The sequence below is a fragment of the Myiozetetes cayanensis genome, unplaced genomic scaffold, assembly GCF_022539395.1.
Source record: "Myiozetetes cayanensis isolate MyiCay16 unplaced genomic scaffold, myiCay2020 scf4, whole genome shotgun sequence".
Lineage (NCBI taxonomy): Eukaryota > Metazoa > Chordata > Aves > Passeriformes > Tyrannidae > Myiozetetes > Myiozetetes cayanensis.
In genome coordinates, this window is record NW_026087631.1 from 50,179,501 (window position 1) to 50,192,363 (window position 12,863).

The 12,863-nt window shown below is 36.9% G+C and overlaps 1 protein-coding gene across 2 annotated transcripts in view; it reads left to right on the plus strand.

Moving 5' to 3' along the window:
* The window catches only part of HOMER1 (homer scaffold protein 1), a 94,322-nt gene that overhangs the window by 52,421 nt on the left and 29,038 nt on the right, over positions 1-12,863 (plus strand). For both annotated transcript variants that reach the window (XM_050329490.1, XM_050329489.1), the window contains one exon: positions 12,439-12,595. In XM_050329490.1, coding sequence (XP_050185447.1) covers positions 12,439-12,595 — 157 coding nt within the window. The remainder of the gene's footprint in view (positions 1-12,438; positions 12,596-12,863) is intronic.

Consider the following 12,863-nt stretch of genomic DNA (forward strand, 5'->3'; position numbering starts at 1 on the left):
CCTGCACAGATAGCATAAGCCTCAAGAATATGAGGCTAAAAGCTCACTGATGAGGTAGAAATCCAAATATGCTTTTTTGTAAGCCATTTCAGGATGTGTCTGTCTGAATATGCAAACAGCGTTCAGGCTCCAAGTCAACAAGTTGTGTTATTGAACATAACTGTGTCATGTTCATTACTTTCTGTCACACTGTAGTAGGCAAATGCCTGGCAGTGGGACCTTGGTGGTATCAACCTGCTTCTGGCAGACACAGGCAAAATTAGGGACAAGCACATATAAACACAAAAGTGAACTATTTTGTCAGTCAAAAATATGTTTTTAATATATTCTCTTTCTGAGATTAAAAGAATAAAATGGGGAATACAGCTAAATGGATATCAACATTTCCTGTAGCTTTCCATTAGCTTTATGCTTTAGGGAAGGTTTCTGTACCTAAAGAATCACATCTTTGGAGCTCCTGTATTATCACTATAGATGTCAGTGACATTTTGTAGGACAGACAGGACGCGATTTGAGTTGATCAGTGTTTTGATCACATAACAGGAGGCTGTGCTGAGATAAATTTAAGTTGCTGAATAGCACTTTGGTGAAATGTGGACAGCTGGCAATTCATAAGTGTTCATCAAAGTGCTTCATAGTGACAGCAAACAGCCATCACCTTTTTTCTGTAATGAATTGAGTTGGCATAAATCAGCAGTGAACTAGAATATGGGAGAGTTTTTTAATCAGCTCTTAAGTCATTTGGCAAACAATGGAATCTAGAGTTGGGTGAAGGTGCTGAAATAAAATGACCGGAATGTCTAGAACTCTGTGTCTTCAAGTATACAATAAAAAAGCATTATGTGTTGTCCACTTCTGATCAGCTTCGATTGTATGCTTGTTACCTTTGCGGATTTTACTCTGAGGTATTGTGATGTAATGATGTTCTGTCTTCCTGATATGAAATGCAAAGGGTTCGGTTTCTAAATTAAAGTTAGAATAGTGGAAACCATTCTTCTGGGAGACTGCAATCCCACAGGTAATTAAGAGGTAATGTTCTTCAGATATCATGGCTCAGACAGAAAAAAACAAACCAAACCAAACACCTGAAAGCGAATTGACTGACTTCTACTAAGTTATCCAACTCTAGTAGTTTGCCAAAGGAAGAAGAATTAAATTTTTTTTTCTCCTAACTACAGTGATAATAGGTATAGAAATAAGGAATAGTTTTGTTATCTGAAGCCAAATGCAGGTAGGCAATACATTCAGAATAATTTGGCCTGAATTTTAGGAGGATGGCCAAAATAGTTTCCTACATGCCTAAAGTGTGATCTAACTGATCATTGTGTAGGACTGTGAATTCCCTGTTCACTTTGTGTAGGAAATGTTTTGGAATTTAAAACTAATGTATTTATGTGACACCACCAATTGTGTAGTGCCTTCCTTCTGTACTCTTCCAAGGTTTTAGTATTCTGGTTTAATTCTACTTTGTCACTTTGCGGATCATTTGTCCTGGCTTATGTTCAACACAGTGGAAGGATGAGGAGAGCTGGCTTTTAAATATCTTCATATCATGGTGTTCGCCCTACGCTTTCCCTGGTCTAGGGGCCTTATCAGGGAAGGTGAAATAGAGCTTGCAATACTAGAAAACAAATATGTTGAAACGTGGCACATAGACATGGCCTCGTGAAAGAATGAAAGCTCAGCATCTGCTCTGGTGTCTGTGAACTCTCAACTAGCAAAACTCATGCGCAACTTCATTCTTTTCCTGTTAGGTTTGTAACAAGTTAAGTAAGATGGGACAGAGAGAGAAGAGAGGAGCCAAGCTTTATATTCTTCTTTGAAACTCTTGCATCAATTAAATGTTGAATTGGGAAGAACAGATCTATAAATTATCACATTTTAACTTCCAGCTCAGTTCTTGAGAAAAATGGTCTGCATTATTCTGAAAAGATGAAGAAAACCTAAGATCACTTAGTCTAGACTAAGCAAATGAAAACTATTAACTCCAGTTAATTGAGGAAGGTGCCATGTTCCATTTTTTCTTTAAAAATGCGATTTTTTACAATAAGAGAGAGAAAGGAACTTTATAGAGACTTCTTCCTCTGAATGTTAACCTGTAGTTCATGAGAAAAATACCAGTATCAGAGACTTTGCATGTGTTAAATTTATTCTCTTATTTCACCCATTTAATTTGTTTTTAGTAAATTTAACTCTAGGATCAACACAGGACAAGCAATTTGCTCTCTTCCTGAATTCAGATTTGGTTTAAACAAGGCAAATTTGATACTTCCATTCTTTTAAAGAACTGGAATGGGAAAAAATTAGGAGTTGCAATATCCACTTGTGTTACAACTCACTTGGGAATTGTTTTTTTCAAACCTATACAGTCCATAAATGCTTTACTGCGATCATATTGTCTGACTTACTGCTTGTTCTTCAAAGTACTTCTGATGTCTCCATAGATAGTTTATTTTGGGCCTCATATATAGGCTATTCACTCTTAAGCAATTGTATGGCAATCACAGAAGATAAATGAAACTTAATTAAATTTTTTATGCTCCCACATAGCTTCAGTTCACTTAAAGGAATAAGCTTATTTTGTTGTCAGCATGTAAACTGACAGTTCATCTCTGGCACTAACTGCGTGATTAATGCATGTCGTTGTATTTACTGGAATAAGCAAGCTGGCGATTGTAAAGCAAAAGTGAATTGCACCACTAGTCATTACTTGGTATGGTAAGATAACCTAATGTGCTATCTGGGTGGAGGCCAAGTAGTCATAATTCAGAATCTTTAGATGACTATCTAATCACATAGAACTATTTCTGTTGGTCATTCTGTAAGAATGCCTTTCTGCTGCTGGTAGTGGAGTTGTGAGGCCCTGCAGCTATAAGGAGTATTCTGCTGAGGTCAGTGTTTGCTATGGAAATAAGACAGGAACCAGCATTAAGGGGTCTTATGGGCTGAGCTGTCCTGTGGTATCAATAACAGAAGGTTCAGCTAAGATCTAAAATAGGCACTTGTAAATCTTTCACACTGAGCTACTTGTAACAGCTACTCTGTCTTCAGCAGTGGCATAACACACTCCAGTTACAGCTATGACAGAACCTAGAAATGCAGATAGAGGCTTATGCTGAGGATCTCCACCATGTGGTATCCATCAGACTTACAGGGTTGGGAGATGTCTCTTTAGCCCTGTCACTGCTCTGCATGTGACTAGGGTTGCCCAGAGCATAGCTTTTACTGTCTTCACTCTGTTATTGCTGTGCTGAGCTCCACAGAATCAACCTGTAGCTGCCAGAGCCTCGCAGGCCACATCTATACAGCTAAATAAAATGTGCTGGGCACTGAGGACTGAACTGTTTTCTCACGAACAGCAGTGATGCTGCATCTCTTCTGTGGCTGTTCAGTGTCCTTGCAGCTGTAAGACACCGCTACTGTGTTTTGTAGAGTCCCTTTCCAGTCTGGCATACTTGCAATGATTGGAGGACTTCATTGCCACCCACTTGAATGGTATTCTCCTTGCACAAAAACACAGATCTACATTGCATGCCCAGGAGTATTTCAAGTGGGAATGGGAGGTTTACAGATCCCACAAAGCCTCAAAGACTGTAGAAATGGAAGGGTGTTAAATCTGACTATGTGCAAACAGTGCTTAGAATCTCCCTGGCCAGGTGTGACTGAGCAGGGCACCCGTTCGCATGGAGTGCAAACTCCCCAGTCCATACAGCCTTTGGAAGCACAGGGCGTTTTGGCCATGAGTGGAAGGAGTTGTCCTTGTCCTAACTACCGCAGCATTTTTGTGGTAAAGCTAGGGAAGTTTCTCAAACTCAACAAGGTGTAATTGAGAGCACAGTTCGAAGAAACTGTTGAAATCTGAATAGCAGTCAATAAATGAGAACCCTGGTGAGACATGCGTAGGAAAGTCAGATACTCTATTCTGTTACATTGCTGAGAGAGTGCAAATTGATTCTGTGCACACACAAATCGTTGTTATTGTAGGATTTTTTAGAGAAAATTGGATGTTTGTGTAGCCAGGGGCCTCAGCAGAATTAATCCATACTAATTCAGAGTGTGAATTTGCAGTTAAACTGCTTTAAATTCTTGTGTGTACAGATGAGTTCCACAGTGAAAGTGGCCATTATTTGGATGACTTTAGTGTCAGGGTCACTGTGTCCTACTATCTGACTTGCTGATAGTCACATCATCTAATTGCTTTCTTGAAGTGATCAAGTGCCATAAATGCCAGTCAACTTTACTTTGCAGCCAAATACCTAGTCATTTTAGAAGATAGAATGTAAGTTCCTAAATAACTTTGTTGCTTTTGAAAATGTAACTTTGTTGGTATATTTTAAGTATTCAGCACCATAGCAACAGTAAGGAATTATGCCTAATGTTCAATACACTAAAAAACTTATTGGGTATATGAAAAATATAAGGTACATTACAGATCTGAGAATAAACAACTTACAATTATGCCAATACGCAGTTTCAATAAAGGAATTAGGGCAACTTTTTTTTTTTTACTTTTTCAAATATGTGGTAAGATTTTAGGCCTGCAAGGTCTCACAGGCATGAGAATAAAATAGTTGCAGTGATACTGATAAGCAATCTCAGGGCAAATATTTTTTAATATTTCAGAGAATGTGATAATTGTTAGGTTGATAAGGTTTTAATGATTAGTGCAAAAAAGCTAGAAATTAATTAGCCATGCTTGCTCTTTCAAAGAGCTAAAAGTTATAAGAAAGAGTTACTGTTTTTTTGTTTATTTTCTATGACCTTCATGAAGAGATAACCAAATGTCTAATATATAAAATTAAATGACTGAGATAAAAATGACATCTTATTAAAAGTATAAAATTAAAAGTTGAGCCTCTTCAGAGAAATCAGGGACTGTCTTCAGGTTAAATGTAAGTCTTTTGCTTTGTGATACAGTGTACAAAAACATGCTTAAAACTGTTCCTAGCAGTGCAGTTTTAATGAGAAGTGGAGTTTAAATGTCATCTGTGTAAACACATTTAGCGTCCAGTAACAGACAATATAAGAAACTTGGAAAGATAGTTTTTCTCTTTTGTTCCCCCTTTTAATTTTGGTCAGGATTAGGACCTGATCTAAGTCACGGATGCATAGAGATCTTTGCTGAAGCAACACTTTTGTATTAATACCTAATCTTCCACATTCCATGGAACGCATTTCAAGAGCTCTTCTGTTCTGTTGACTCTAAGTTTTTCAGTAAGCAGTGAACACCACCATACTTAGCCATTTTTAGCTCTGGCTTTGTTGCCTTTTGCAAAATACTATGCTGGGTTACCAAAGGTAGTATTTATGAGAAATTTCCCTTCCTTAAAATTAATTTCATATCCAGTCTATTCCCCAGTGATAGGTTCCCATATTGAAAGAAGTGTGTGTTGTGGTGGTTTCTATAGGCCCTGTGATGAATGAAGGCTGTCTTATAAAATAAAGAGCATAGATTTAGATGGTGGATCTAAATAGGATATAGCCATCAATTTGCTATGCATAGTGGTCTGCTATATAGTGGAAAGAGTCTATATCAACTTCTTTTGTGGTTTTCATCCATAAAGTCTGCAAAGCTAGTGATCCTTCCCAGTGAGCTGATAAGGCACAGGACAAGAGCTTTCTAAGAGCAGGACTGCCTGTAAAAGAAATGAAAAGGCAATTTTTCTCCTGTCTGTGGCCTGCATGGGTACTCTTGGTGATTGAGAATGCAGTCAAGAGTACGGTGAAAGACTAAATGAAAGATTATATGTGAAACACCTTGAAGGAGAAATCTGTAATATCTCCATATATGGAGCTGCACAAATCTGCAGAAAAAGCTTCTGCATTTGTCTTCTACACTGATATAGAAATTAGGAGTTCAAGTATATTGTGGCTCAGAGTTGAGAGAAGGGGTGTGCAAACAAAACAATACATCCTGGAATGGGATAAACCTTCAACATTCATACAGGATAATAGACTCCCAGAAATGTAATGCTCTCACCTGCTGATTTCATCCATCCAGCTGCCTTTCTCGCTTTCCAGCAGGTGTGTGTGGCTTTGATAGTAGGCACCTCACTCAAAGTACGATGTGCTTCAAGGGCCTCCTTCATCTCTTTTGCTGCAAGCTGATTCACAACCATGTTTCCCTGGTTTTGTGCTGATGTAACTCCACTGAGATCATGTAGATATTCCTTATCCCAAAGGGAAGAACAGATCTTTCATGCCCTGTTAATGTTCCTTCTTCTCTCCTCAGGGGAGCTATCCTCCTTTGCTAAAAATTCTTTTGAATACTCTAATTAAGGATAAGGATCTCTTTGAATATTAATTAGTTTTTCATTGGCCTTACTCAAAATATTTAACTCAAAGCAATTTCCTGGTAATTATCTCTGGATTATAATTTTGAGAGGCTTTACTTTTTTTAAAATTAATTCCAGTTTATCAAATAAGACTTTCTTTTGTATCTGTCCAGTTAATCAGAACTACATATAAAACAATAAGCAGTGACAGTGAAGATGCAATATTTTTGTTTCTTAAGTTTTTTTCTTAAAAATCTGTCATTCTTACTATAGCTTGCCCGCTTTTGCTGTTCTTTAATTATTTAACTGAATGACTCTGTCCCTCACATGTACATAATGCAGAGTTTTTTGAGTGGTTTAATCTACTGGGCCCATACAAGCAGAAGTTCTGCACAAAAACTAAAATGGCAGAACAACTCAAAACCATGTCTCTTCCTGGATTGGTGAGATAGATCCTGGTCTGCTACACTGCTCTTTCTTCAACTTCTCACTCACTGTAGGGTTCCTAATTAGGTGTAATTCAATAGAGGACAAAACTCCCTTCTGTTTCCAGTTTTTCTTTGCATTCAAGGGAGAGGGAGATATCATTACCAAGAGCTTATGGTGCTTTGGACTAGCAAGTAATCAAACTCCCCAACCCATCTTGTTTAAATACTTTTCATCATAAAGTAGCTTTTTGAAATCTCTGGAAAGGGGTGAAATTACAAAAATTCCTGTTTAAATCAGGATATAAACTGAGGAGATTAAGTTTAATTTTCAGACTGAATGAGAGGAGGGTTCTTGTGAGCTTTTAGGAATATTTTGAGGTATGCTGCAATCCCCCACTGTGCCAGCAGAGTCAACAGCTCCATCTAATCAAACAGTCACATAATTTCAATGTAGACAATAGGAAGCATAGCTTGTTGCAGAGATCTCACCCTTCCAGCTTTCAGCATTAACTGAAGCTTATTTAATATGGAGGATTATCCAAGGACCTTTTGCAGAATTGCTTTCCAAATGCACTGTAGAGTTTTACATAAACCAAATACTTGCCTTACACTTCCAAAGAGAAGAAGGGCCACTACTTGTGTTCACTGCTCTTCTTGGATACTACTGCAACAGAACCAAAAGGTTCACAATGTCCCTGTACTTCATCAAGCATGAAGAGCTGCTCTATAAGGCTCACCAGCCAGGCTGTCAGAAGGGATCACCCCTTGCAGCCAGCACAGCTGATGCATTGCTACCAGCTGGTTGATATACCTCTCCTGCTGTTTGGTAATGCTCACTCCACCAGACTCTTGGGCTGCTTCCAACACATGCCACTATTTATAATCTGGGCAGCAGCTACAAGGACTCTGCTCCGTTCATATTTGTCAAGTCTTATGGATTTAATTACCATATCAGAATCCAAATTTTGTGGTGAAAGTACTTCATTCTTACTCGACTGAATTCCCCCTTATTTCTGCTGTCCCAAGATAGTGCTGCTCACTACACACCCACAGTGCACATCACAGTGATACCTGAAGAAAAGAATTTATGCACTCTAGAAAAACTTTAGTTTTTTGAAACCGTGACTATGCTGTAGAAGAATTTTAAAATTAATTAATTTTATGCAATGAATGCAGTATTAAGCCCTCTAAATATTAATAAAGCAGAATTCTACACACATTTTGTTTCAGTAAATCTGAAATAAAGTTTAAACCATGTTATTCAGTGTTGGTACTGCATCCAACTTTGCAAACAATGAATAAACAATAATGATTCAAAAAGCAGAAACTTGATTTCAAGTGCCTTTGTTTCTTTGCTTCATGAAGGCATCTCTCAAAATACCTTTATTCTAAATGCAACTCATTAATGTGTACTTCCTCCTCCTTCTGTTTGCAAGCCTTCTCCAACTGGCTAAATATGGTGACTGGAGCTTTTCGGATTAATTTTCCTTAAGTGACCTACTTTGCAGAGAAAGATAATCGTGCATTTATAGCCTCTGGCACACTATTCAGGTCACAGATGGAGAGATACCAAAGCTATTCTTCAGTGATTTACTGAGCTTGTAACTAATCCCCAATGAGAAAGGAGATCGACCTGATGTTAATTGGTTTGAATGCCTAAAAGTATGGAATGCCTAAAAGTAGGTTTTCAGAGGGAGTAACAGTCAGGCTGAGTGATACCAGTCATCAATTTTTCTAGGACTGTTTTGTGGAAGTGGTTGAATTACTGAATGTCAAAGATATTAAATACCTGACTTTGAATCCTTTGCCTTGACGGAGGAGCACCATGTGGTGTTCTGACTGGACATGTCTGATGTTACATATGTACCAGATTCTGTGGCCAGCACCAAGGGTAAAGAGATTCAGGAGAGTTTTGACCTTTTGCTTGCTAACAAGTGCTTGTGATCCCGTGAACAGTTGTTAGGATCAGACCCAAACCTCTGCTGTGAAAGCATTTTTTTTAATTAGCATGACTGGTTGAGCCAACAGAACTGATATTTTGCTGTTATCCATTAGAGGCCCTTTCTCACTCTTGTATTTGACAGTAATGGGATGTATGCAAAATAGCTTTTCTTCTTGCTTTCAGATGGTCAGAAGTTTCACATAAAATGATCAGGTTTTAATCTCTGTTATTTTTAATAGTTTGGGAGAGTTTTTCATATTGAGAAACAGGCAACAAGCATGGTTCCAGATGGAGGATGTTTTGGGTTTTTTTCGAAGGACTATCTTGAAACTTTGTGTCAGGCAGTCAGTGATGTTAATTCTCGCAGGTTTGAAGCACTAAGCTGTCAGCAGAGGGATGGATGGCTTTGAGAAGAAAACAAAACATGTATGCAGGTTGAATTCTTGTGGCACAGGACTGCAAGTATGTATGGCTGCATGTCCCCAGGTGTGCACACACAGCTTTACACCACAGTGCAGAGTTGGAAGGTGTTCTGGTGGAAGTTGCACTGCACTTTGGATTACTGTGATCACTGAGCAAGTGTTGTATTTAAAGTGCTTTATAGAGCACGTATTCTCAGAACACATGAAATTGTTTTGAATCATGGAATGATTCAGATTTGGTTTAGATATTTACAATTATTAAGACAACCTGACAGGGCTGTGTGTGTATTTTCTATGACAGAATCTAATGCCATTGAGGGTAAAGTCAATTCCTTTTAGCAAAAAAAGCCTTTCAGACAGGAATTGAGTAAAAGGTTTTAGGGAGAAAGAGTATGTGCAGCCCTCCTGTATCTATTTCAAGAGACTGTAGTGCAGCTGTTCCACCATAAAAATTCTGGCTATGTGCTTTAGCAGTTGTTGGCAGCCCACTGAAGTTTCCACATGTGCCCATCAGCTTCTGAATCTGTGTTCCCTCTCACGGGTGTTAGCCTCCAAGATAGAATTCTTTTTGTGTCTGAATCATACATTTCTCAGTGTTTCCTCAGAAAGTGCTGGTAAATTTGAACCAATGTAGCTCTACAGATACAAATATCAACGAAGATACTCTCAATCTATCTTAAGAACAGCCTCCTGTATGTGTGCTTTTATCTGGACCTAAAATAATTAATCTAACTCCAGTTTTAAACAAAGTAATCCACAGAGCAAAATTTAATTTTCTGTTTCTCAAGAAGGTATTTGAGAAAAATCAGTCATAACTATGGGCTATTTTAATCACATTATGATTTTATGAAACAAAAAATTCACATCTTTGCTTCTGTGTTTCCTGGTATGATACCCACTAAGAAGAAACAGGGTAAGTCTAGATAGTTGGAAAGTCATTGTATATTATACAAACCTCGATAATTTAAGTAATGTGTTTCTATTTTATGGAGCTGTAGTAGACTCTCTAGAAGATAGCATAGCAATTATTTGTTGAAAAAAACCCAGTATATGCTACAGGTCAGTTGCACCTATATTACAGTAGGGCATGTTCCTGCCCATTATGTAGATCCCTTGGTGAAAGAAAAGTACAGTTTGGAAATAATACTGATGCATTCCTATTGAAAAATAACCAGCTCCAAAAAAACCTTACATTTTTTGAACCAGGGTAACCATAGCAGTAATGGAAAAGACATGGTTCATGCCGACATTCCATTATACAAGGAATAACTTAAGAGCTCCTGGCTGTTTTCTTGAGAGACACTGTAGTGAGGGCACCAGGTAAAGGTGACAGTGAAACACACCACAAATCACCCTCACATTATTACTAATCACTCCCTGAAAGTCTGTCTTCTGGGTTCTTTGTGGCTTAGAAGGATATCATTGTAGATATACACATTATTACATTTAAAAAAAAAAATTAACTTCCTTGCAATAATAAAGGATCATAGTTCTCAGCCTGCAACTGTCCGAAAGACAGCTGTGTTACATAAGTATAAAATTTTGTGTGCATGTTTCTTCTGTGGGCAAGATGAGTAGTTAGGCACATTTTCTAAGAATGTGTCAGTATCACACACAGTTTGCTAGTAGTAGTTGCTAGTAGTCCTACAGGACTACTAAATGGACCTATTCACTTGCATGAAACTACTGGAATGGATATTTTTTTGCCAGATCAGAACAATAAGGAGGAGTTATGAATATAATAACAAACTAGATATTTTTAGCATTTTTTAACAGAATTTGTTGATCTATTGGACTACTATAAGTGAAAATTAAATCTTGTTAGAGAAACAGAAGAGTAGACATCATTCCAGAAATTTGTAATTATCTTCTTGAATATGTCAGTGTTCCCTGAATGAAGTAGGATCATCATTATTTTAGTTTAGTCGTTTAAGATCTAAAATTTCCAGTGGTGAACTTCTGATTAGTTGTATAGATCAAAAAATGATAAAGCAAATTCAAAAATCCCTTATTCCTCTTCTGGAGTAACTTGTGTTCCCACTCAGGGGGATGAAGCAGTATATTTGGAAGGAAATGCTGGAGCACGGAAGACTCAGATATGATGTTTCAGTGAAACAGTACACATGATCTGAATTGTTAATGAACGTTCCTTGGTGTCTGGTTGATTTTGAACACCTTTATAGGTGTTTATAGGAGTCATAATGTATTTGAAATATGCTTCAGTGGGATAGACTTTGCATATGCAGGAAGTAGAAGAAACTAAGTGGAAAAAATGATGGCAATGTTTCATTGTACATGTGTAGAAAGTTCAAATCTATAAACTTGCATGTAAATTAACAGTAAATTATAATTAAATTAATCATATTAACATAAACATAATAAATAATTATAATAATTGATCATAATTCACCACTAACCTATATACAAAATCATTTTGGCCAGAGTTACGTATCTTTGGTTTTCAATTATGTCTTTAGTAGTAAGCTAATTAAGCAAAAGTAATTATTTTCTCCATGTGTTTTCCATGTCAGAATGCACCTCACATGCTGTTGTGAGCTATTTGCTTATTAATACATTCACCTGATATATCTGAGATATTTTTCCCTTGCATACTGAGTGTAAAGATAGGGTCTGTGGATGATGGCAAACTAATTACCTGGAAAATTAAAGCATTTGCTCAGAGAATGACTAAATTGTAAGCAAGGATTTTTCTCTATCAGCTACTTCAGTAAACCTCAACATCAGCTTCCACTTTAAAATAAAACAGTAATTTATCTATGCTACTTGATCTTTATTGTCTTTGCTGATATTACTGAGCAAAAACTTATTAATATTATTATAAAATTAAAAATCTTTGAGTTTGCAAGTTCAAATTAAATATGGTATTTAATAAAGTATATTTCAGGAATAGACGACTTGCATTAAGACAATCAAGCTCTGCTTACAAAGCACTATATTAGCTCTCTTTAATCAAGTCAGTGACAAATCCTTTTCTACGATACACTTTTTAAAATAGTAAATTAAAAAAGCACTTTCATTCAATATGCATATATATTAAAATAGTGGCTAATCATACATATATTCCAGAATTGCATGCTGTTGCTTTTGGGAAGCTGATGTTAATCTTTAACATTTTATTTAGAAAAATACCCTGTTGAACTGGGAGAATAGATGTTTTCTAATAATGCTATACCTATACTTTCTTAATTTATATTTTTGATGATTTGAGCATTTAGATTATCATTTGGTCATTTAGTCGTAGAATTTGTTGCATAATTCTATTTTTCCTGGGTATTAAAAATTTATAATAGATTTAAAAGAATAAAGGAAGAGATTTCAGGGTTCTGATCATTCTCATTCTGTCTGTGCAGTTCGACAATCAGCAAGCATTGGGAGGCAGAACTGGCCACACTCAAGGGTAATAATGCTAAGCTCACAGCAGCCCTGCTGGAGTCCACTGCCAATGTGAAACAATGGAAACAGCAACTTGCTGCTTATCAGGAGGAAGCAGAACGTCTTCATAAGCGGGTAAGTTGTGGCAAATGGCTGGGATCCTGCAGGTGAAAGTACTGATGACTCTATTCACTCATTTTCAAGTAAAACAAGTTTATTGTTGTGGCTTTAGGTTAATCTTTGAGATGGAAATTAATGATTTCTTTAAAGTATTTCCTCCAATAAAAAGTTAATTGGTTTGTAAAAGTTTTTTTCCTGCAGAGGTTATTGTTGTGAGAAGAATTACCTAACCTTATAATGTTTATCATCTTTCACTCTTCATTTGATGCCATCACATCTGTTT